The sequence below is a fragment of the Protopterus annectens genome, chromosome 3.part0 (genome assembly GCF_019279795.1).
Source record: "Protopterus annectens isolate FY-2018-M chromosome 3.part0, PAN1.0, whole genome shotgun sequence".
Classification (NCBI taxonomy): Eukaryota; Metazoa; Chordata; order Ceratodontiformes; family Protopteridae; genus Protopterus; species Protopterus annectens.
Genome location: NC_056731.1, coordinates 213466462 through 213493381, shown reverse-complemented (window position 1 = coordinate 213493381; position 26920 = coordinate 213466462). Strand labels below are relative to the sequence as shown.

Sequence of the window (26920 nt, the reverse complement as noted above, 5' to 3'; positions counted from 1 at the left end):
AAATAACAGTCCTACTTTGGTAGTAACTTTACTATGTCCTAGTTCTGGATGAAACATTTTTTTGTCAACTATAATCAGTTGTTTATAAAGATCAGCATTATGTTTTACTTCATCAGTTGTCCTATGCATCAGTTCAAAAAACGAATCATAGCTTGTGTTGCAATAGGAACCTGTGTTATCAGTTTTATTGTAGCATCTATAGGGAACAGTCACACTGCAATTCCTCCAACCCACCTGAACTGTATCATTTTTGTAAAAACACACAGTCCCCTTCTGTCGAACAGACAAGTGCAATGCTACTTTATCTTGTGATGTAACATCTGATGTATCATAGACTAAATTTCTCCAGGTCTTGTTGGCTCTTAGGGGGACTGAAGTTAACAATAACCCCCCCGTGCTCTGTTGGCAAAGCTGTGCAAATCCAGCAATTCGAAACATTGAAGGTCTCAGTATACATATATTTGATTGCCTGGTAAGTGTTGAAGTTTGGGTGCCACTCTACGTGCAACTCTCCATGTCTATTCAGTTCAGTTTGTGTGGCTGGGAAAAGGAATGGCCACAACAAAAAGATTATTGTCACTAGTACAGTTAACAGGATGATTATGCAATACTTCTGAGGAAACTGTTGTTCTGCATTCCTGTTTTCTCCGACTCTTCCGAATAGGTACATCTGGATCTTACTGGATCCTGTCATCTTTATTTCAGACACGTATTCTTACTCTCTGCCCTAATAGGACCTTCAGCACCGATGGTTTCTTCACTGGGGTTGAGACGGATCAGTCCTATTGATCTGAGCCCCCCCTTTGTAGCCAGACTTTGTGCTGAGGGCCCCGATGGAGATGTAAGATTTTTGTCCAGTTTAAAGTTCTTAACTAGTTTGCAGTGCGTCAGGTGGATCCACGAAGCTCGCTCTGCAATTTTGACTGCAGTGGTTGTTGAAAGAAGCACCTGGTATGGACCTTCCCACCTTGGTGATGACCAGTTTTTCTTTCTTATATTCTTCACCCACACCCAGTCCCCTGGGATCACTGCCACTTCTGATGTTTCAGTTTGTTCTTTATCTGAAACAGAATTTGACTGCAACAGATGTTTAGAATTCAACAAATTTCTCATATATTCAGCTGGTGTATAGTCAGCTTCCTGGTCTGTGGACATGAGAAGTTTCCACTGGGGTGTATAATAAGCCCTTCCAAACAGTTTTTCGAAAGGAGTCAATCCTTTTGCAGTTGGAACAGTTCTCATGCTCAACAGTGCCAAGGGCAAACAATACAGCCAATTCTTTCCTGTCTCAGCTATTAATTTTCTTAATTTATTCTTTAATTTATTTATTTATTTATTTATTTGCAGTTGGTTTACCAGGATAGTCCATTGGGCCAAAATGAACCCGTTTTCAATGGAGTCCTGGGGAGAAAAGCTCCAAAAACAAACAAACTAGGTACATACATAATATCCCATTATGCCTCTCAACTAGCCCTGCAGATTGCGGATGGTATGCACAATGATTTTTTAAAGAAATACCACAATGTTTACTTAACTGCTGTATGGTTTGGTTTAAAAGTGTGTACCGTTGTCACTGTAGATCCTTTCCAGAATGCCGAATCTAGGGATGATTTCTTTATCAAGTATTTTTGCCACCGTAGCTGCATCTGGATTTTTGGTTGGAAAGGGTTCCACCCATCTGGAAAGCATATCTACAATGACAAGACAATACTTCTTATTTTCACATTTGTTCAATTCTATGAAATCCATACAGATAGTGTGAAACAGATATGGTGATGTAGGGAAACTCCCTTGTTTGGGCTTTAATGCCCCTTGTGCATGATGTTTGTTACAAATTTGGCACATCAAACAAAATTTTTTATAGTAGTTTGTAAATCCGTATGTTGTGAACACCTGGTTCACCAGCTGTACCATCCCCCCTGTTGAGACATGGCACTGCCCATGGCTCAACAAAGCTGCATATCTAAACAAATTAGATGGTAGTATCGGTTTCCCTTCTTTAGAGATGTACAGCCCTTTTTCGAGAATTGCTCCTCGTTTTACCCATCTTTGTTTTTCAGATCTCTTTTTAACTTCCTTGTTATAGACTTCCTAAGCTTGGCAACAACCCTTTTTACTTTTAGTTGCCTGAGTCATTGAGCTAAAATTGTTGTGCTCTGTCATTATCAAAAAACAGTTGCTTAACAGCAATCTTTCTAAACTCAATCAACTAAAAACAAATTATCGAGGGAATCCTTTATTTTCTGTTTAGCATTCTGCAATTGCTCCTTTTCTTGTTTTATGAGATTCCCCCTATTCTGCAATTCTTTAACATTTTCCAGTCTTTCTAGATATCTCTTTCTTTTATTTCCACCCTGTTTTTAAACTCCACCTTATCCCACTTCTTAGCTATATTTTCAGAAGAAATTTCGATCTTCTTTAATAATTTCCAAATAATTTCAACTAATCCTTCCTTAAATTTCTGTTTTTCAACAGATAGTTGGGAAAGTGCCAGTGTCTTATTTTTATTTCATTACCCTGCATTTTTATTTTAGTTATTATTGGTGCTTGATCTGAAATAGTTCTTGGATGTGTATTAAAACTTTCAGTTAAATGCACATGTTCCTGTGAAATGCAAGTACTGTCTGGCTTAGCCCAGTTTTTGTATCTTGGGGAATAATGTGTAAATTCAGTTTGAACTCCTACTACTGAATTCACATCTTCCATGCTAAATATTTTCATAAATTTCTTCAAAAACCTGCCCTCCTTTGTTATATTTCCCCTCCTACCCCCCACACATAAATTCAGTGCTGGAAACTGATTATTTCTACCTGAATTTTCTTAAGCTCCATTATAGCAGATTTAGGTGGAATATAAATACATGCCAGTGTAATCCTCCTCCCTTGCTAGTAGCACCTTAGCACTACAAACCTGCCATTATTATCTTTATTATCCTCTTCTATCACTGTTGGAGTTCCACTTGCAATTAATATAAGTGCTTCTCTTTTCCTTTGTCCCAGGTATTCCTCTGAATAACCATCCTGAAAACCTTTCTTTATCAAATTCATATGTTGAGTTCTTTCCACATGCTAAACCAAAAGTCTGCATGGACGGCAAGTGCAGAGGCCTAAAAGTAACCATGAATTCAAAAACAAGCAGCCATCACAGTTAGAGGAATCCAGGACTTTATTCTGTAATAAGAAAAGGCAGACCACTTTCTGCCTAAGAAAGCCTTTTTCAATGCCAAAAAAATTATATGTGAAATTGTTCGATCTCGCCGTTTGTTCTTACACACGGGTTCGGAGCCGATACTCGGCTCTGAGTCGGCCACATCACAAGCTCTGCATCTCAGAGAAAGCTCGAGGCACAATTCTATCCCATGATCCTCCGGTACTATCCCTCAGATCTAGTTTGCCGCTGTAACGGTTCACATTGAAGAGAGGCTTGGGCCAGTAGAAATTTTTTGTATTTTTATATATATATATATATATATATATATATATATATATATATATATAGCTCTTTTGTGTGGTTTATAGTAAATCAGAGTAGTATAGTGTTAGATAGTGTGTGTGTGAATATATTTACACGTGTGCCTTTTACTTATAATAGTAAAAATTTTCTTTCTTTAGGATGAGGCCTATTTGACCCTGTCAGGGCTCTGACAGTTGTTTATTACTGTGTGTTCATTTATCCATATACTTAGATATATTTACCTAGTAAATAGCTTAGAGTGTGCAGTGTTATTTAGTAGTTTATATTTATATATTTACATAATAGATAGTTTTAGAAAAATTATTCTTATTAGCTAGTTTAAAAAGTGTGTAGTGTCATTTAGTAGTAGATAGCTAGTGTGCAGTGTTTATCTACATAGTTTAAGGTAGTGTTTAAATTCCTTTGAACATGGCTGAAAAGGTAAAGTCAGGGTTCAAAAGGTGCCAATGTGGACAAAAAATGTCCATTATGGACAACCATTCTTCCTGCGTCTACTGTCTTGGCCCTCTCCACCTGCAGGAAGACTGTTCCATTTGTCATTCCTTCAGTGGGAGGGTCATGATGGAGAGGCGCAGGAAGTTGGTTGATAGAGGGTTATTGAAACCCGAATTCCAAGATGCCCTGGAGAAGGCTGATCTAGCGTCTAAGTCTTCGAAGGGATCTAAGTCCTCTAAGGTATCGGAGCCCAGATTCGGTCACCGACTCCACAGACCTCGGGGCCGAGCATCGAACGTTTGTCTCTGATCGAGGCTCAGGTCTTGGAGCCGGTGTCAGAGGTGCCACCACCTTCGATCCTTCGCTCGGTGATGACTTCGGTCCCTTCGACCCATTCTTCTAGGCCGCTGTCTGACACCGATGTGGATTGAGTGGTACAGAAGCTCATGGAGAACACGGCTCTATCCAAACTGATTGCGGTTTCGTCCCAATTGGTTTTGAAACTGGAAGCCCTCCCTATGTCTTCGACAGATCCTCCTCCGAGACCCGTCGAGTCATCGGAGCTGGGAGTCGAGGATCCGATGATTGTAGAACACCCGTTGCCGGAGCCTCCAGGAGTGCGATTGGCACCATTGACCTCGACACCTTTGGAGCCTATCAAAGGGTCTCGGAGCCGACGTTCTTTCCTTGGTTCCGGGACGGAGAGTCGAACCGAGCTCTCCCCCTTGGAGCCTCGGCTCAGATTAGTTTGGCTCCGTCCTCTGGATCAGAGCCTGTGGTCCTGGTCTCGGGGAAACTACTGGGCTCTTCGGACCCGGTGGGGTCCTCGGGCTGGGACACCGGAGCCTTCGACATCATGAGGAAGGTCTTGTCTGAACAGACTTTGACTTCATTGGAATCTTCTTCTCCTTCCCCTAAGGGGCCGCGTTCCGCTTCTGTACCATCAGTCCCAAATAAGCGTAGAGACCCAAAGCCTCAGCTAGCCCCAGAGGGTGTCCCCTGTTCCTCGGCAGCTTCCCCAGATGACCCCTCTGAGGAGGTACAGAGGAAAAAATTGTGCAAGAGGAGGCACATTGATTCCCCACAGGAATCCTTAACTTTGGACACCGATTTGGATGAATCAGAGGGGTCCCCACGGTCCCCATCTGAGGATGTCTCTTTTGCTGACATCCTAGAGGTTCTGAAACAGAGGGGAGACTGGCAGACCCTTGCCCCTACTAAGGACGAATCGGTGTTGCTGAAGGCATTTGGGGCTCGACCTTCTACCTCCTGGGTGACCCTGCCCTACGACGAATTGACGGACTTGATAACTCGAAGGGCGTGGGAGATGCCTGATACAGTGGAACCAGTCCCTCGTAGACCGAATAAATACATTACAGCCCCTCAGGACAAGGTGTATCTTACCAAAGGAGTCCCGGTGGATGCTATGATGGTGGCAGCGGCCACTAAGAAGGAAATGTCCGAAGTATCTTCCTCTGTCCATCCTCCTAACAAAGATTCCAGGACTATGGACAGGTACGGAAAGAGCGTTTTTAGTTCTGTGACTTTTTCTATGCGATCGCTGAACTACCTTACGCATTTCACGCGACTACAGAGAGATCTTCTGAAAGAGCTAGGAGATACTCTACAGGGTAACACAGATGCTGTTGTCTCTGACAAGGTAACGGCACAACTCAACACCCTCAATTCCATAGTTAACTCGTCCATAAGGCTCATTTCATATGCAGCTGAAGTGTCGACTAGAGCTGCAGCCTCAGCGATTGCTCTGCGGAGACAATCCTGGTTGCGCCTTTGCTCCTTTGTGGAAGCCTTCAAGTCTTCCTTTACTAATACCCCTATTGATGGTGCCTCCCTTTTTGGACCGAAAGTAAAGGAGACTCTCACTAGGTGTGAGCAAGAAGGGAAGACCCTGCCTGTCATAGGGGTCCGTTTTTCTGCCCCATCTAGACCATACCCCAAAGGGCAAAGAGGCGGAAAAATGTGGTTCCGGAAGACTCAGGGGTCCTTTCAGTCCACACAGAGTGATTCCCCCTCTAGAGGCAGAGGAGGGGGGAGGAAGGGAAGACGCCACCCAGGCAGCAGAGGGGGTCCGCAAAACCAGGGCGACAGGGATACTATCCCTGGAAAGCCCTTCCAGCACTCCTGAAAGGAGGCCCAGTTGTCCTGCTCTGAAGACGGTCGGGGGTCGCTTGGCTTTATACCCAGAGGCCTGGCTAAATCTCACTTCAGATTCTTGGGTAAAAAGCATAATTACCAGAGGCTACACTATTCTATTTCAAAAATTTCTCCCTACCCCCAAAAGATTCCCAGATGTCCCACCCTTTCTAGCAGTCGTAGAAATAGAAAGGCTGCTCATAAACAGAGTCATCTAACCAGTCCCGGCGGACCAAATAGGATCCGGAACTTACTCAAGGTTCTTTTTAGTTCCAAAGAAAACAGGGGACTGGAGGCCAATATTGGACCTCAGCAGACTCAACACCTTCATAAAGAAGGAAAAATTCCGGATGGTCACGCTACAGTCGATCCTTCCTTTTTTTACAGGAGGGTGACTGGATGTGCTCTATAGATCTGAAGGACGCATTCTACCACATCAAAATGGACAGAGCATCAAGAGATCACCTGCGCTTTTGGCTGGGAGCCAGTCATTATCAGTTTTGGGCTCTGCCCTTTAGTCTCACCTCAGCCCCCAGGGTGTTCACCAAATGCATGGCAGTAGTGGCGTCTCACCTGAGATGGTTAGAATTCCGAGTGTTTCCGTATCTAGACGACTGGCTCCTTACCGCCACCACCGAGCATCATCTCGTACAGGCCAGAGATTACACCATAAATCTGTATTCCAACTTAGGCATCACAGTCAATTTCGAAAAATCTGTCTTATCGCCCTCACAGCATATTTCATTCATAGGAGCGGAAATAGATACTTCTCTGGCTCTAATCAAACTACCCCAGGCAAGAGTATCAGCCCTCAAGGATCAAATCTCAATCCTACTTCAAAACAAGACAGTTCCCGCAGCACAAGTTCTAAAGGTCCTGGGAATGATGTCAGCTACACTTATTGCAGTCCCCCTAGGCAGGATGCACATGAGAGTTCTCCAGTGGCTGCTTTTCACTCAGTGGTCCTTCCAATGCCTCCTGTTGTCGCACAACGTCTTGATCACAAACTCTTGCAAACGGGATCTTCTATGGTGTTTACACAGTCAGGATCTGACAATAGGCCGACCGTTTGTACTACCCAGTACGACAGCCAGATAACCACGGACGCTTCCCTGATAGGGTGGGGGGGACTTTTTCAGGGGAGAACTGTCCAAGGAAAATGGGTCCAAGTTGGAGTACAACCTGCACATCAATGTCCTAGAGCTGAGGGTGGTGTTTCTAGTGTTGCAACACTTTCACGACTCTTTACCTCTAGGAACGGTGACAGTTCAGACGGACAACATGTCTGTGGTCTGGTACATCAACAAACAGGGAGGAACCAGGTCTTACCCGTTATGCAGAGAGGCCCTGAGAATTTGGCAATGGGCTGTATCCACCGGACGCTTTCTGATAGCAATGCACATCCCGAGGACGTCCCAACGTCATTGCGGACAGGTTGAGCAGAGCCATCCTGTTGCCTCACAAGTGGTCCCTCAAACCTCAAGTGGCAGAAAGGATTTTCCGCAGATGGGGCCAGCCTTGCTGTGACCTATTTGCATCCCCCCTGAATGCCAAATGCAGAAGCTATTTTGCCCTACTACCCCCTCCCGGGGGTGCCCCCAGGGACGCACTGGTACACGATTGGCCCCCAGGTCTCCTATATGCCTTTCCTCCTGTTCCACTCATACTCAGATTCTTGCAGAAAGCCAAACATCTGGAAAGGACTATAATTGTGATAGCCCCATTCTGGCCTCGACAAATCTGGTTCCCCTTTCTTCGAACCCACCAGGTGGAGGAGCCGTGGATTCTGGACTCAGTGCCAGACCTATTGATGCACTCGTCAGGAGTTCCTCACCCATCTCTCAGGTCCCTCAAACTGACAGCTTGGCTGCTCCGCTTCCCATCTTAGCCAGGTCGGATCTCTTGTCCCCAGCAGTTCAACATATAATTGTGTCTTCCCATAAAGCTTCCACTAGGAAACTGTACAGGAGCAAATGGAAACGATTTGCGTATTGGGCCTCACAACATGGTATAGACCTGTTAGTGGCCCCAATACACAAGATATTAGAATTTCTTTCTACTCTTTTTCACGACGGAGCTTCGAATTCTACAATCAGAGTACAACTTGCTGCCATATCTAACTTCCATGTTGGGGAAGGGGAAAAATCTCTCATGTCCCACCGACTTTGCAAAGCCTTTATGAAAGGCACCTTTCTCCTCCGCCCACCTTTTCGGGATCCGGTTGTGCCATGGAATCTGAACTTAATGCTACCCTGGCTCATGTTGTCCCCATTCGTGCCAGCGTCAACGACTCCACTCAAGCACTTGTCGTGGAAAACTCTTTTTCTTGTGGCGATCAATTCGGCTTGTAGGATTTCAGAATTACAAGCATTGTCTGTTCGGCCCCCTTACATGATTTTTCATCCGGATAGAGTGACATTACGTACTAACCCATCCTTTCTTCCAAAAGTGTGTTCAGTCCTAAATATTAATCAGTCTATTAAACTGCCCACTTTCTTCAAAAAACATTCTAACAAATTGGAATATATGCTGCACAAGTTAGACGTTCACAGACAGCTCAGGTTTTATTTGGACCGAACTAAGGTAGACAGAAAGTTGGACCAACTGTTTGTGTCATATGCTGATCAGAGGAAAGGGATGGCGGTGACAAAAGGCACTTTATCCAAGTGGCTTTCAGAATGCATAAATTTCGTGTATTCAGAATCCAGACAGCCACTTCCATTTAAGCCTAAGGCTCATTCTACGAGGGCGGTTTCTACTTCCTTGGCCCATGCTGCTCGTTTGCCATTAGACACCATCTGTGCGGCGGCAACTTGGGCAAAACTGCACACATTTATTACTCATTACAAAGTTGATAGAAACTCCAGGGACAGGGTGTCGTTTGGTTCCACTGTTCTCAGGAACGTTCTTCTTTGAGCCACCCGGGGTAAAGGAGCTAGGGACGCTACCCGTGTGTAAGAACAAACGGCAAGATCGAACAATTTCACATAAAGAAGTTATGATCTTACCATAACGTTCCATGTGAATTATTCATCTCGCCTTTGTTCTTACATTCCCTCCCTCCATCCCCTCTCCGCGTTCTGGAAGAACGGGTAGGACTAGATGCTGGTTCATCTCTCTCTAGGTTACAAAATTGTCTGTTCCCTTAGTGGATGACAAGTTAGGTTCATATCTGTGTTATGAGTGAGGATAGCGTTTCACTTGCTGTGTATGGTTCAGTGTGTTTGAGCGCAATGGTTGTGGGTACTCTTCGGGTGTTTGCAAACTAGATCTGAGGGATAGTACCGGAGGATCATGGGATAGAACTGTGCCTCGAGCTTTCTCTGAGATGCAGAGCTTGTGATGTGGCTGACTCAGAGCCGAGTATCGGCTCCGAACCCGTGTGTAAGAACAAAGGCGAGATGAACAGTTCACGTGGAACGTTATGGTAAGAACATAACTACTTTTTTTTTGTCCAGCCTTTTGTTATTTAAGTTGATATACTCCATCTGTGTTTCATTTATTTTAATCAGCTCTGAGTAAATTTGACTTATTTTTTCCTCTAGGTTACTGGAAGTCATTTCTTGCACTGCTTTTTGCTGAACAGCTGCAAAATTCTTCCCAGTCAGTGTTTTTCCTCACCTTTGTGAGTGATTTGCATTTAATAGCCAGTTACTGAAATTTACCCAAAAATATGAGTTTACTGCCTGTGGCTTCTGGGTTTCTATTTTCACACTGGGAGAGCTGGAGTTAGGCTGTTACTCAGTGTGCAGCCATCTTGAAAGTCCGCTGTTCTTCCTTTTTTATTTTTTTCACAGGGACAGGGTGTCTGTTCATACTATTCATTCTTTTATGCCCAGGGTGGTCAGTGGTCAGTGAGTTGTCTCTTAATTAGTCTGTTAATTTACACTCCTTTTTTCCTTTTCTGCAGTCTTCTAGTGAGAAGTTTCTTCACACCTTGTATCTGCATAGGCAGCTCAGATATTATTTAGGTAAGACTAAGGCCATTCACAAATCTGTGCAACTTTTTGATGTCCTTCCATATCACTGTTACAGTATTCTTCACTAAAGGTTAGCCCAATGTCCCACCAGCATACCAAAGCCTTACATTTTCAGGGTCATCATACATCATACATATGCTCCCCCGATCATGGCATAGGGCATTAAGCTGACATACAGATATTCAAACCTCAAAACTTCTTTGCCACTAGTCCGAACACCATCATCGCTTGTTGATGTGAATGCTCCATTGAGGTTTTTCTCTTCTCTCTTTTTTCTTTTGGTTTGCGAGTTTACATGCCATCCAGAAAAAGAAAATACAAGTGTGAGAGACAAACTCCCCATAAGGACCATCAAGCGCAGTGTCTCTTTTGCTTAGGTGCTTCTCACAACCATAGTGCATGCTTGATTTGTCAAACATTTGTCCCTAAGACCCTTACTAGTCATCTCTTCTCCCTGTCTATCTACCTGGAGCTCCAACGTCTAAAGTTGTTAGTTAAGGGTGCCATGGAAGAATCATCCCATCCCAAGGGCCAGCCATCTTGAAGAAGAAGAAGACCAAAAAAGTTAGGTCAGATTCGGCTGCTGTACCACCACCCCTGGATATTTCTCTCAATCATCCAGTTGATCCATTGGAATTCTCTGCTGTGATATGTGGCCAGCATGGATCCGGCTTCTCACATATCCTCGGGGGCTCTGCAGACATCCATTCTAGATGTTGAGTGGGAAACTTGGCTGATCACATTTGAGGGATTGAGGGGTGTTCTGCATATTCTTGTTTAGAAGGAGATTCCCGCTACATTGATTGAATGTCAACAAGGGTCCAAACCTCCTAATGTCTTTAGGACCGATGTCCCTCTAAAGAAAAAGCATACATCTAAACCTATATCCTGTGCTTCTAAAGCTCCCCAGTGTGAATGGCAGGATTTTGCTCAGGTTATATTTAACATACTGATGGTCTTGAAGCCACCCCTGGGTGTTTCTGTTCCTGCCCGCCCCCTTAGTCATTGGTCATCTACTCCACTTGAGACCTAGTGAGCAGGACTTTTCTGATGAAGACAAACTCAGGGGAAGAGTCCTTGGCTTACTCCCTTCAGATTCCTTCTCCACTGAACTTTGGTTCTGAGGAGAAAGATTCCATTAGCCCAGATTCTCCCTTTGTCGAACTCTCTTTTGGGGATACTATCTCTCGTATGATGGAATTATTTAAATGGGACTGTTCTCAGTTTTCTGAAATCCAGAAAAGATTTTGTGAACTCCTCCAGATTAAGTCCCATAAGCCCTCTGCTGTTCCTCTGGTCTTAGTTGCCCTGTTGGACACTTTTTCAACAGCCTGTCAGGCTCCTGATTCCGGACCTTCAGCTCCTAAAAAGCCTGAAAGGTTTTATAAGGTGCCTGATGAATGTAAGTTTGTCTACAGATGTCCTTCTACTGATCCCTCGGTTGTGTTTTTCTCTTCTGACAAACCTTCCGAGCTCTTGCCTTCTACTAAATTGCTTCCTTCTGACAAGGATGTATACTGCTGCTAGCCTAGTCTTTTGGGCTATTAATTATCAGACTGACATGACCAGGTATGTCTTAACTCTTTCTCTGGTCTCTCAGGTTGTATCTGACTTTCCTGATTCTTAGAAAGTTTCAACTCTTTCGTTGTTAGACTCCTTTTCCCAAGTGGCTCACCATTTTGTTAAATGTAGTTATGATACAGCTGGTGCTTCTTCTAGAGCTGCTGCTTTTGGTTCTGTGTCGAGACATCACTTTTGGCTTTTACCTCCAACCTTTGTTTGATGATATTATGGCTAAATTAATGTATGCTTCCCTTGATAGTAAAAATCTATTTGGTTCTGCAGCTGCTGAGCTTTTTAAGTGCATGCAAGAAAAGGGCAAGATCTTGCAAGAATTGAAGTATATTTTTGTTTCCCCAATTACTAAATTTCACAGGATTTATCCCTCTAAGCCTGCCTTTGTTCATAGGCAGTCTCTCCCTCTCTCCTCCTAAAGGTGAGAAAGGTTCTAGATAGACTTCTACTCAGATCCCTGCTACTCAGAAGCCTCCTTTTCAAGACAAGCCAGGTTCTGCCTGACTGTCTGCTTCCCTCCATCCTAAGTCAGGTCCCTTTATCTCTTTGTCTATCTCTGCCTCTTCACAATTGGTTAAGGATCACGTGGTATTCGTGTGTTTTGTCCATCATCCATTGGGTTCTGTCCATCATCCATTGAGGATACTTCATGGTGTGGAAATCCCTTCCTCCCTTTCTGGGCATTCAACAATCTCCTCAAGAACAGCTGTCTTTTTTCCAGATGTACCTCAGGGCCTTTTGTCTCAAGGCACCATCTAAGCAGTACCCACTTCCCAGAAGAGGAAGGGGCTTTATTCCAGAATGTTTTTGGTTTCCAGGAAAGAAGGCACCTAGAGGCCCAGTCTGAACTTTCTCAGCTCAAAACCTTTTGGAAGGTTCCTTCCTTTCAGATGCTGTGCCTTCAGACTCAGTTTTCTTTTCTTTGTCTTCCTCAGGTTTTCCTGGCCTCCCTGGATCTCAAGGATGCTTATCTTCATGTCCCTATTCATCCTCATTTGAGGAAATATTTATGTTTTTCTGTTTCTTCCATATATTTTCAGTTCTCTACTTTGCCCTTTGGTCTCTCTACTGCCCCAAGGGTTTCACTAAATGCCTCACTCCTGTAATTGCCTTTTGCAGGATGAGGGGGATACAAACCTTTCCTTATCTGGATGACCTGCTAATTCAGGCTTCCTCTCCAATGCCCATTATTCAGAACCTTCAGTATTGCTATTTGCCTCTTGCAAAGCATAGGATTTATGATAAATTTCCAGACATCCACCCTGACTCCTCCTCAGGATCATGTTTTTCTCAATTGAAGGCTCCAGACCATTCATATGCTAGCTTTCCTGCTACCACCCAAAGCTCTTGCTCTGGTTGCCATTTCTCAATCCCTTCTTCCTCAAGTCTCAGTTAGAGCCAGTGAGTTTCTAAGGGATCTGGGATTCTTGGCTTCCACCATTCCTATGCTCCCTCTAGCCATACACCATATGAGGAAGATACAGTGGTTCCTAAAGTTAGTATGGCTCCAATGCTGTCACCTTGTAGACTTTCTAATCCCTCTTCCTCGATGTCTTAAACTAAAACTTCAGTGGTGGATTCCGCAGTTAACTCTTAACCCAGGGCTTCCTTTTCTTGCCTCCATTCCCCTCTCAGGAATTTTTTTCAGGTAGTTTAGACACAGGGTGGGGTGCTTCTTTTGGCTTTTTCAAGGTTCGGAGTCTTTGTCCTAGTCATCAGAGAGCAGACCATATCAACATCGAGGAGATGAGAGTGCTCCTTTTTGCTCTTCAGGCTTTTCACACACTTTTTTTCCAGGGCCTCTCAAAATCTTTACAGACAATACCACAGTGAAGTGGTACATCTACAAGCAAGGGAGACATGGTCCTACCTTCTGTGCAGACTAGCTCTTCAAGTTTGAGATCTGGCTGTCCAGTATCATGTGACTCTTCAGGCTGTTTATATTTCTTTAGAGCAAAATATTGTGGCAGACTCCCTGAGTAGGTCCCTAGCACAGACTCGCAAGTGAATGCTTCACAGAGATGTGTTTGTGGACATTGTCTACCAGTGAGGTACTCTCAGGTAGACCTTTTTGCCTTCTCTCTGAATAAATAGCTTCCTCTTTTTTGCACCAGAGACCCACTTCCTCTGGCATGGAAGGTAGACGGCCTGTCTTTTTCTTGAAATGGAATGCTTCTCTACATCTTCCCTCCCCTTCCTGTCATGCCAAGGGTCCTGCTCAGTATAAAGTAAGACACTCCCAAAATCTTGCTGGTGACTCTCTTTTTGCTAAGACATCATTGGTTTCCCCTTCTTCTGCACCTAGCCAAGAGTAGTCACCAAAAGTTACCTCACAGGGTGGACCTACTCATACAAGACAAGACAAGGGGTCTCTAATCTAGATTCCAAGATGGCTGCTTATTGAGTAACAGCTTAATTCTAGCTTTGCCAGTGTGCAGAGAAAGCCAGTCAACTTATATTTCTGGGTAAATTTCAGTAACTGTTTAGTAAGTGCACTTCCTAGATGCCAGGAAAAAAGAAATACAGAGGACCTGAGGTGAGGAAAAAAATCTTACTGGGAATAGTACTGTAGTTGTTCGGCAAAAAGCAGTGCAAGCTGCAGACATAACTTCCAGTAACCTAGAGGAAAGTATAAGACAGCGGCACATAGACCTGGTTAAAATAAACATAACACTGATGGAGTATATCAATTCAAATAACAAAAGCCTGGAAAAAAATGGAAGAAGGTTTAAACAGATATTCAGATGAGGTGATAAAACTGCAAAAATCACAGGTTGAAATGAAGAAAAAGCTGTCTGACTATAAGAATACTGAAGGAGTGATGTTTCAAGAAATAATATAATTAGAGGGCAGAGCACATAGGGAAAATGTGAGATTTTCTGCTCTACCAGAGAAGCTGGAACGAACAGACAGTATTAATTTTATGAAAGCACAAGTAAGCAACTGGACTGCTACTCCACAGCAGGAGTTGTTAATTGAAAGGGCACATTGTGTATGTGTTCCAAACCTGGCTATGAGAAAGCAACCTAGACCGTTAATAGTAAAGATGCAATTCTACCAGCAGAAGGAGTTCATTCTGAAAAACTGCAGCATAAGAACAAAGTACTAAAAGTGGGAGACAGCAAAGTATTTGTAAAGAATGATGCACTAGGCAAAAGAGAAGTAAATTTATTCCACTGTTCAGAAAATGTCGAGTAACAGGCATGAGGCTCAAATTGCTGTACCCAGCTATCTTCAAAATATTCTTTCCTGTAGGGACAAAATCATTTTTTGATGCAGTACATACTAAGGAGGAAATACACAAATTTGTCCAGAAAAAGTGAGCTGTGAAACAGAAGGATATTCTGCTGCTTGTATTGCTGGTAATAAAGTCCACAGAGAGACTGTGCCAATGAGCTCTTTTCCAATGTTTCAAAGGAAAAAGGCACAAGAGTTGACTTGAAGAATTGTGAGTACGGTGAAAATGAAGTAGAGACAGGATTTGGGAGAGGGAAATGAACAGGAATAAAACCAGTATCTTAGAAATTGATAATCATGGGATTACAAAGCAATAATTATATTTGTGAAATGTGACAGAACAAGAAAATCTGGAAATGTTGGACTTTTTTGACTTTGTTAAACTTGTAGGGGACTCTAAAGCATATGCTGTACTCATGTCATTAATGTTCAGAAAAATACTTAGGAGAGGAGAAGATGAGGGAGAAAGTTAAGTGCAAGTAAAACAATTTTTAATAGTAATATGTTTATAGTGGATTATTTTTTAGCATGTTGTTGAGGAAAGTTTTTTTCAGTTATTTTAATTGTAATGGGGGTATTGATGTAAACAGGTGCTCTATTTTGTTTTTTTCTGTTTTTTGTCCCCCCCCCCGATTCTTCTCTCTTTCTCTTTATTCAGTTTTAAGAAATGTAGTCACTGCAGTGTATTAAAGAAAAGTCTGGTCAAAAGAGCTTGACAAAATAAATAAATAAACATTATGTACTTTTTTTCTCATTCTTCCGCTGGACAATGACTGGATTAAGGTCCTTGGCTTGATCTAGTAACAAGTTTTAAGAGAAAGCAAGTAAATGAAAAAGAACATTGAACATTATGAAGCTTTTTTCCTAGCAAATACATGTATTCTTGTGGTAGCAACTTAGTATCTGGTCCTCATGTCTCTATGGAGGCAATCTGATAAAGAGAAATAGTTAGGAGATAATGTTTTCTGAAAGCATTCAAGTGTTTTCCTATCTGTGAGAGTATAAAGATAAGACAAAACCAGACAGCACTTAGTAGAAATGCAGGCTGTACCATGTGCCTTAGCATGGATAACCTTTCTTTTAGGCTAACCCAAGTCTATAAAAGTGTGGCTGTCAGTTTGAGACACTTGTTTCTATTAGAAGGGCAAAACTTCAATATTTGAAGATGTACATAGTTTTGTATGTTAGTATTACATTAATAGGTTATAGGAGATATTGGGGGTGTTTTTTTTTTTTTGTTTTTTTGCTTGAGGGCTTTCAGTAAAACAAAATGTTTGTAAGATGTGACATAGGCTGAAATGGATATGACCAGAAACAGCTGTATAAAAGATCAACCTGCCAGTGTATACACTTAACAAAAAAATGATAAACAAAAAGGTAGGAATAATAACTTTTAAGACAATGATGCTTTCTGTAATGTCTTTAAATGTCAGTAGTCTCACAGATAAATACAAAAAAGAAACAGTAGTGAAGTAGATTAAGAATGTAGAGTGCAAATAACTGCTGCAGGAGAGACACTTGGAAAGAACTGAATATGTGCCTTTGATAAAGAGAGGTTTTCAGGATGGTTATTCAGCAAAATACCTGGGACAAAGGAAAAGAGTAGTACTTATATTAATTGCAAGAGGAGCTCCAATAGTGATAGAAGAGGATGAAAAAGATAACAATGATAGATTTGTAGTACTAAGGGGCTACTGGCAAGGGAGGAGGATTACACTGGCATGTATTTAAGCTTAAGAAAATTCAGGGAGAAATAATCAGCTTTCTGCAAGGGAATATTACTTATAGGTGGGAGCTGGCAGCAGTGAAGATGTGTCTGGGGGGCCAAGAAGGGAAATATAACAAAGGAGGGTAAATATTTGGCATGGAGGATGTGAATTTGGTACTAGGAGTTTGGCATGAATTTAAATATTATCCTCCAATATAAAAAAAATGGACTAGGGTAGACAGAATTTACATTTCACAGAAACATCTCCATTTAATTGAAAGTCTTGATATGCACCCAATAACTATTTCAGATCATGCACCAATAATAACTAACATACAAATGTAGGGTAATGAAATAAAAATGAATCACTTGTGCTTTTCCACCTATCTGTTGGAAAGAGATGAATTTAAGGAATGAGTAGTGGAAATTATTCAGGAGCTGTTAGAGAAGATAGTAATTTCTTCTAAAAATATAGCTAGGGATTGGGATAGAATTAAAGTGGAGTTTAAAAATATTGACAAAATAAAAGAAAAACTGATATGGTTAAGAAGTAACAAGAATTATTTAGAGGGACTGCCAAATGTTGAAGTACTACAGAATGGGAGGAATCTCACAGAACAAGAAGAAGAGCAACTGCAGAATGCTAAACAGAAAATAAGGGATTAACTTGATAATCGGCATGAGTTTAGAAAGATTGCTGTTAAGCAGCTGTTTTTTGATAATAACTCTATAGCACATAAACTTTTAGCACAACAACTCAGGCAACAGAAAGTAGAAAGGGCTGTTGCCAAGCTTAGGGAGCCCATAACAAGGAAGATAACAAGAGATACTGTAGAGGTACTAGAAATATTTCAGAAAGTCTGTGAAAAAATTATGTAAAACAGGGAAATATGGAAATTAAGAAAAGATACAAGTGGAAATGTTTATGAATGAATTAAATATGCCAAGGTTAGAGGTAGATGAGCCTCGGTTACTAATAGTTAGGGTAGGAGATGAGATAAAATTGATGTGATGTATAGCCACATCAAAGTCCCCAAGAATAGCTGGTATTACTGTGGACTTTTGGAAGCTAGTAGGAAAAAAATTGATAAAGATCTGGAAGATTTTGTTTAACAGTGTTCTAAGAGGGAAGTGCTAGCATCCTGGAAGAAAGTGGTGGTGGCTGCAATACCTAAAGAGGGTAAAGCCCCATGAGATCCAGCTTCATACAGGCCAATTTCAATCCTAAACCATGATTATAAAGTATTTATGTCTATAATAGCTAAAAGAATAGCAAAAGTGATGCCAAAATTGATAGATATGGCTCACTATGGCTTTGTGGAAGGGTGGCAGGCATTTGACAGCATTAACATAACATTGATGACCCAGAGAGAAACAGAATGTAACAAAAGACTACTGTTGTTGGTGGGTCTTAATGCAGAGAAAGTATTTGAAAGAGTTAGCTGGGATTTTATGAGCAGGGCAATGGATGCATTTGGATTCCCTGATAAAATTATAAGGTTGATTGGGATGATATATGAGAGATCAGAGACAAAAATAAAAGTTGGTCAGTTCCTCTCTGATAATTTTTGCTCGAGCAGAGGAACCAGGCAGTATGTCCTCTTTCACCTTTGTTATTTGCGTTATATTTAGATCCATTGGCAAAGAAAATAAAGGACTCAGAAATTCAAGGATATATTTGGCATGGTAGTCAAGAAAAGCTGGCTCTGTTTGCAGATGATATTATTTTGTACTTGATAAAAACAAAAAATAACATTTCATTGTTATTTATTTATTTTTATTGTTACTGTGGAACAATTTGAAACAGTTTCAAATTTTTTTCTGGATATAAAATAAATGAAGCTAAAACAAAGAGAATAGCTATAAAATATGTATCCTCACACAAACTGGTTCAGCAATATCCATATTTATGGGGACATTATAAAATGAAGTACATAGGAGTATGGATTAAAATGATTCCGGTGTCGCAGCTAAGGATATGTGGGAAGAGATTTAACAAAAGATAATACAAAAACTGAGAAATTGGAAGCTCTGTTATATGGATTTGGATAGTAAGATACAAGTAGTTAAAATGTTTTTAGTCCCTTTAGTCTTATATGCAGGTTAGGCATACTTTTATCAACCAGAGTAGAAGTTGTGGATAGCCATTATAAAGAGCTGAAGGATTTTATGTGGGGGGAAGACAGTAAGAGTCAAGTGAGATAAGATGATTCTTCCAATAGAACAAGGCAGAGTGGGATTGCCCGATTTGAAGAGGTATTTCAGAACTACACAGTTAAGGCTCTTGTACATAGCACAAGCAGAACACTATAATTCAAAGTGGAAAAGGATAATGAAACGGGGGGGGGGCTCAAGAAACAAGGCGAGACTGGGATTTGGATGCATATCCTTAAGAAGAATAACAATAATCATACAGAGTATTATATTCATAAAGTAGTAGAAAGTATTCTAAGAACTAATCCAACACGGGAATGGAGAAAGGAGATTCTGCCAATGGGGATGACTGCAATTAGGGATACAGACAATAGGCAAGAAGGGGCTTGAATTTATTGGAGAAATTGGCAAATGAACCAAGGTATTGGGGTGAATAACTAGAGAGGGAAAGGTAATAGAACTGGAAGACACCAAGAATTTATTTGGACTGCATGTCAGAGATTGCCTTTCCTATTAAGGATTGACATCAGAGTGTATGGAAAGAGAAAGAAATAGGGGGATCCTAAGCAAAACACCAGCACTGATAGAGTTTTTACTAGCATTTAGAACAGAATCTGCTGTTTAAAAAAAAGGGAATAATTAGTGAAATATTGCGTGATAACTATAAGAATCAATCATAAAGAAACATTGGGGGATATATGTATGTCTCCCAAATATGCAACAAAATCTAGTAGATCTGGGATTTTTCCTTGGAGATGTTTGCATAGGTATTTTTATACCTCAAGTAGATGCCAGTGAATTTTTCTCAGGTAGACAGCAAATGTTGGATGTGTGATGGGGAAGAAAGAGGTTATTGGAAACATATTTTCTGGGAGTGTAGTGAGTTGGCAGACTTTAAAGATTCCCTACAGACTACTCTATCAGAGATACTTTGTTATCAAATTGGCATTTTTGGGGAAATTATTTTTCTGAGCTATGATACAGAATCAGAATTGCCAAGACTTAGTAAGGCCTTGCTGAGTGTAATTATGGTTGCTGTCAAAACAGCAGTTGCTATAAAATGGAAATCAAAGTCTAAGCCAAGTCTACTAGAAGTAGTGAATATAGTAACACAGATAAAAACAACTGGAACTGTGATCTTTAGAAAAAGGTAGGAGCAAATTACATAGAAAAAATAGGAATTTTGGGAACAATACATACAGGGGAGGAAAGAGGTTTAAAAGAAGGCAAGATTCGAATGAGGTATGTAATGTTTGATTGACAGTGATTTGGTAGATTATAAATGAAGTATAATGTTTGCAACTAAAATTATGTCAATATGGTTTGTGATGTATAATGTTTGCAACTAAAATTATATAATATGATTTGTTTTCATTTATGTAAATGTATGATTGCCTATGTCATAAGTGATACTTTAATAAAGATGTTTGTCTTTTCGGCTTTTTCCGGTTAGGGGTTGCCACAGCAGAACTCTGGTCCGCTAATGATTGGCAGTAGTTTTTTTGTATGGTGCCGAGTTGCCAGCCCGATGCCCAACCTTCAACGAAGGCATGCCCATTCACGCATGCCTTTCGGAGGCCACTCAACCACGGGGAGGACATGCAGACTCTACACAGAAGGCACTCCAGCCGAGAATCGAACAGGAGAACCTCTTCTTGTGAGGCAACAGCGCTACCACTGTACCACCGCGGCTTTATTTCTTTAAAAAAAGGGCGGGGGACTCATCCATCCTCACATGTTCACTCTTCAACTAACACTGTGGATGATAGGGTTTTGTCCCTTTTAAGCATTTTGTTTCTGAGGATGTGCTTTGGGTTTGCAGGAGGCCAGGAAACTCACTGCCAGGAAATCCAATATGTCTGAATGGGAAAGTTTTTCTGTCTGGTGCCTTGCTTGTAACCAGGATCCTCTTTCTGTAGAGATTCCTCTGGTTTTGTCCCTTTTAAGCATTTTGTTTCTGAGGATGTGCTTTGGGTTTGCAGGAGGCCAGGAAACTCACTGCCAGGAAATCCAATATGTCTGAATGGGAAAGTTTTTCTGTCTGGTGCCTTGCTTGTAACCAGGATCCTCTTTCTGTAGAGATTCCTCTGATTCTGTGTTATTTGTTTGAATTGCTCCATGATGGGTTGGTGTATTCTTCAATTAAAGCTCAACTTTCAACCATTTTTGCTTGTCTGCCTTTGACGTCTCCTTTGGCCTCTAGGTTTGAGGTCAAACAATTTCTTAAAAGCACCCTTCATATTAGACCTCCCAAGAAATCTTTTCCTCCTCCCTTGTACCTTAATTTTGTTCTAGAAAAATTGACTCTGGCTCTCTCTGAGCCTGCAGCTTCAGCTTCCTTGCAGCATTGTATGCGGAAGATTGTTCTTCTTTTGGCCCTTACTTCAGCTAAGAGAATGTCTTTGCTTCAGGCCCTTATGGCTGTTTCTCCTTTTTTGTTATTTCACAGGGGCAGGGTGGCTCTGTGTACTAATCTTTCTTTTATGGCCAAGGTAGTTAATAAACTGTCTCTTAATCAGTCTATTAATATGCCCACTTCTTTCATCTCCCCAATCTACTAATGAAAAGGTTCTTCACATGTTGGATTTACATAGACAGCTCAGGTAGTATTTGTATAACACTAAGGCTATTTGCAAGTCTGAGCAACCTTTGCTTTCTTTTCATCCCAGCTTTCTAGGTTTGGCGGTTTCCAAGCAAACCATTTCCTTCTGGATCTTTAAATCCATTTCTTTCATAGGAAAAGCCTTTCTGTTTCTGTTGAGGCGCATTATACCATTTTTGTGGCTTCCTCTCTTGGTTTATTTTAAAGAAGTGGATACCAGTTCCCTCCTTGAGGGTGCTACTTGGACCTCTTGCAATACCATTACTAAGCATTACAAATTAAATGTTTCCAGGGTGAGAGCTAACTTTGCCAGAGCTATCCTGCATGGTTTTCTTGAGGGCTCCGCTGGGCCTTCTTCCTTCCAAGTTTCCTCTTGAGCTTTTGTACTCTCCCTTTAGTAAAGAATACAGCAACAATAATATGGATGGACATAGTACAGTTATATAAAATCTTACCATAACATTAGATGTCCTTCTCTTCACATTTGCAGTATTCAATCTCTCCCTCCTCCCCCTTTTCTTTACTCTGTTTTCTTGTTTCCTTCTGGGTGCACATGTTCCTCCTTTTCTCCTTGGACTGTTATTCCTCTTGAGTGATTTCACTTCTGAGGTTTGTACGCCCATATGTCACTTGTATGTCCTACAATATGAGCAGGGAGCATACGTATGCCTTACAATGTCCTTGAAATCCTAAGACTTTGGTGTACTGGCTGAATCTTGGGCTAACCTTTAGTAAAGAATACTGCAATATGATGAAAATGACATCTGTTATGGTAAGATTTTACACAACTGTACTTTTTCTTTCATCCCAGGTCTTTGGGTTTGGCCATTTCTAAACAAACCTTCTCTTCCTGGATTTCTAGGGCCATTTCTTTTTGTTATTCCTTTCATGGTAATTGTCTTTCTACCTCTGTAAAGGATCATTCTACCAGAACTGTTGCTTCCTCTGGTGCCTGTTTCAAAGGATTGGATACCAATTCCATCACTGAGGCTTCTAATTAGACTTCTCTCCATACCTTTAAAAAAATGTTACAAGTTGGATGCTGTTTCCAGTGCAAGAGCTGGCTTTGCAAGAGCTATCCTGCCTGGGTTTCTAGACAGCTCCTCAGTGCATTCCTCCTCTCAGGTTTCCTCTTGAGCTTTTGTACTCACCCTTATGTCAGGAATACTGTAGTAGTGATATGGAAGGACTTAGTACAGTTGTGTAAAGTATTACCATAACAGTAGATGTCAGTCTTTTCACTGTTGTGGTATTCACTCCCTCCCTCCCTCTTCTCTCTTTTTGATCTGCCCTACTTCTCCCACCCTTCTTGTCAGGGATCCTTTCTTCCTCTTTCTGGATGCAAGTATTCCTCCTGGTCCCTAAGGACATTCTGTTCTGACTGGGGATTTTCACTTCTGAGTTATGTACATCCATACATCACCTTTATGCTTCACACCTTGTGCAAGGAGCATGTGTGTGATGTACATCTATAAATTCCAAAGGCAGATACTTCCCTTACTATGGAACAGGGTCCCGATCTACATAAGACAGAGCCCCTCACTATCACTCTTCAAGAGGAACTTTGATGAGTGAGTGGGTAACAGAAAGTTCACACCGGGGATCACACCAACAGCACTACTAGATAGGGGCCAAGGGTACTAGTTGCTAGTACAAGGGTCCAGGGAACAACTAAAGGGGTGGTGAATACCGCACAATGTGGCTGGGCTAATATATGCCTTTGGGCAGATAGCCTAGTACCAACCTATGAACCTGTACTGGCCAGATGTTTGGCTGCCCTTGGCAGGAGATCCCTTACATTAGGAATACTGCGACAGTGAAGAAAAGGACATCTACTGTTATGGTAAGATTTTACACAATTGTACTTTCGACATGGGCATGTGGAAATGAATTCTCAGAGGTGCATTCTTCTTGTGATACAAATAAATCATGTTCTGTTTCATGTTTTGAAGTGAAGCAAGAGGAACGTGATATATTAAATCAGAAATTAAATTTTTAAAGGTACCCTCTTTGGGGGATTAGTTTAAGCATTGCTGAGAACAGTCCTGCTGATTCGTTTCACAGCAGCCTCTCCATTGTGGCATACTACGTCATCATCTTACACTCCTATGATGTTTTCTAGATTTGTCTGACCAGCTTATTTTCTAGGCTTGTCTGGCCAGCATCCAGCTTCTTAGGTGGTTCTGCACTACCTTACATAGTTTTCACTGCTTTTCCTTCAAGAAGACCCATCATATTCTTGAAATTGTAGAGCAACACCCAGGACCTGAGACTACCTGTGCTTTAACATGGTGAGGAAAACCATCATAACCAAAGAACCCAGATACAATGAAACTCAAGGTAGGCAGTGCACAAAAATGTTTCAGGAACCTTGGATCTTTGCAAGGAGGAGGGAGAGTGTCTATTTATTACTTGATCAGTGAAAAAATTACATACTTTACTGCTTTCTAATTACTATTCTAAGGATCAAGAGGTAACAGGTTTGTTTGACTGCAGTGTCTTCTGTCCTTTCTCAACTTGATTTTTTTCTTTTACATTTAACCAAAAACCACCATAGCAAAATAAATGTTTTTTGTACGTTGATTTCAAATCCTTGCTACTGTAAAGGATGAGGCAAGTCTGATCTTGGAGTATTAGAGATCATACAAAAAAAAATACTTAAAAATAAACAAACACAGATCCTTTATGACCACCACAGTGTTTTGTAACAAATAAAACCGAGGAAAAGCAACAGATTCAGACAATATAGCCATTAACCAAAGATGCATGTATTTATTCCACTGTGAATGCTTTTGTTTCTTTCACTCAGTGGAGACTAATAAATACCCATAGCTTTGAATGAACTTTTTTAAAGGACTGCCCACCAAATATATGTAGTAATGAAGTTGGATGGGAACTCTGCCACTTTATGTAGGATTTCAAGTCTTGTCTATGTATATGTATGTCCAAAGGTTCATAACTAGATTTTGTTTATGGTCAATAACCTGTAGACCTTCCAGCTGAACTAAACTATTTAATATTTCATCTTGACTTCGTACAAGGTCCATTTTAGTATGATCTGGTTTGGCAGGGTACATCTTTACCAAATCAATGCATGTTTCTTGCCTCCTTTCCAAAAAGCATACATTATATTTTCCAGAGTGTGGACAGATTACAACTACAGTCCTAGTTGCCTCCAACTGCTCTTTGAGCATTATGGAATTTGTATCGTCTCTGCTGAGCTGTTCTCTTGTTGGAATATTTCACTATGATTATTATTGCCAGCATAGAAAAAATGGTGAGAAAACAACTGGTACTCTCAAAACATGAAAGTAATCTGTATTATGTTATTCTGGGAACTGTAGTTGTGGTTGGTCCATAGAGAAGATTCTGGTTGAATGAAGAATGATATAGGCAGAAAATTAGTAAAATAGTAAAACATGGTGTATACCAGCTTTTAATAGGAAATGTTTAATATAATATATTAAAATTAGTGTGCAAAATCCAGATTTTGAGTCCATATTATATATCAGGGTCATGTGCTGTTTTAAATTTTTAATTGTGAATCTCCCATATGATTTTATCTGTATATCTATTGCCTTGCTTAATAAATTAGTCTGAGAGTCTGCTGTATCTGTTAGCTTTATCTGTAGCTAGAAAACACAGCATGCACCTTTGCAAATGAAATTAGCTGATTTATGTATTTATTTTTTTGCTCAAATAGGCTATAAAGTTAGACATTTTATGTTTTCCAGACTGGAATGTTTAGTGGTATGCCACTGTACTGCTGCTGTCTGAAACATAGCTACATATAACTGACGTTTCCATTAGACGTTTGTGGCCCAGTAATTTCTAACCCCGTTGCAAAGATGACGTCTTGCTAGCTTATGCACACTAAAACATTTTCACTTCTTCCTCTGTCTTTAATTAGGTAAACCTTACAGAACTAAAAGCATTTCCTAATCCACCTATCCCAGTTACCAATGTTACAGCTGCAGTTATGGTTCTACTGGCTCCAAAAGGCAAAGTGCCCAAAGATCGAAGCTGGAAAGCCTCCAAAGTCTTCATGGGGAAGGTAGGTAGTGAGTATTTTTTTAACTATATGTCACCAGTATTTCTGGATTTGCTTTTGTAATTATTGATGTATGAGCACAGATTCATTGCCATAAAAAAATACGTATTGTAGAACTTTGAAGCAGACTAAAGCTACTAATATGCAGGGAGGAAGGATTTCAGGCACCAAGTTAAACTTTTTTGGTGTTTATTTATTTACTGGATTTATTTGTTGGAGCAGGCAGTTGTGCTAGGCTCAAATGAGTCCATTCCCAACTATGCCCCTTATTACAGAAACCAGAATTGCACATACAGCACAGCTATACAAATGATAATCTATAACCATTACAGGCATGCAGGGCAACTAAGAAGGTGTGTCAATGACTAAAATAAATGCATAAAAACAACATGCAACTTTCATATGTAACAGTCTGAAGACTCATGATTTTACAATTCAAAAATTGCATGTATAGCTCAGATTAAATCATAGGACATTTATGCCTTATTATAAAGTTAATAATAATATAATTAAAGTGATTACAGCATAACATCTGCGCAGTGTTTTATCTCTAATGAATATAGGGAAGAAAGACAGAAATTTGAAAATGGCAAGAATACAGTGAATGGTTGTACTGATAAATCTCGACCCATGAGTTGAAAACATTCTGCTGCCAGTTAGTAAGATGTGAGGCAATATCTTAAAAAAAACAGTTGAGAACAGAATGATTGAAGTGTTCTGCTTAAAGAACTAAAGGTAAAAAGATGTGAGAGAAGGGTAATGACCAAAAATAAAAGACTGAGTACAGAATGAGTGCATTACATAGTTTAGTAGGCAACAAATCAAGTTTGGATAAAATGGTGTAGCGACATTCATGCCAAAAAGAACTGTTCAGGAATTTGGCAGTTTTTTTCCCCATTGTTGGTAATTTTGAGTAGTGCCAGTGGAGTTTGTGGTTAAGAGGGTAGAGCACATCCTATCCTAACTGAAAATGTGCATCATTGGTTAGCAAGTGAGATATTTTATGGGTGGTGAAAAGGTGTGTGTGTCAATTTTACAGTGTGCTGTTTTAAGATGAAAGGAGGTGGAGATGTAAGAATCCATCGATAACCCAAGGTATTTTTAGTTAGTAATCATTTCAGTTTCTCCCACTGCTAGGGTTGCCAGCTGTCCGGTTTTTGACCGGACTGTCCGGTTTTCTCACAAATTGTCCGGTGACAAATTTCTTTCAAAACCGGACACGTGAAGTCCGGGTTTTGTGCCACTGCCACCCACAGTCTCAAGCGTTTCTCCTGAGTCCCATGCCATCTTTACTCTCTCTCCCTCCTTATTGCGTGCGGTCGGTGTGCTTTTTAAGGGTGTTTTGTTTTAAGAACGCCTTTATGCTCCTGGAGTCGCGGACGAGAAAAAGCCTGCTTTAGCCTAGCCCTTCGTCCAATCGAGCAGCCCGTTGAAAAAGCGAAATTGTTTACATGACATCTTCATCTTCTGCGCGGTGGAATTTGAATTCCAGTCTCCGATTCCACTCCAGAAGACTTTTGGACTTCACAGCGGAGTGGACCACAATGAAT

The 26920-nt window shown here is 41.0% G+C and overlaps 1 protein-coding gene across 1 annotated transcript in view; it reads left to right on the top strand.

Annotated features, from left to right (window-relative positions):
• Window positions 1–26920, top strand: part of DNAH11 (dynein axonemal heavy chain 11) — a 4606558-nt gene that overhangs the window by 3111966 nt on the left and 1467672 nt on the right. Inside the window, exon 59 of the mRNA XM_044065542.1 lies at window positions 25230–25373. Coding sequence (XP_043921477.1) covers window positions 25230–25373 — 144 coding nt within the window. The remainder of the gene's footprint in view (window positions 1–25229; window positions 25374–26920) is intronic.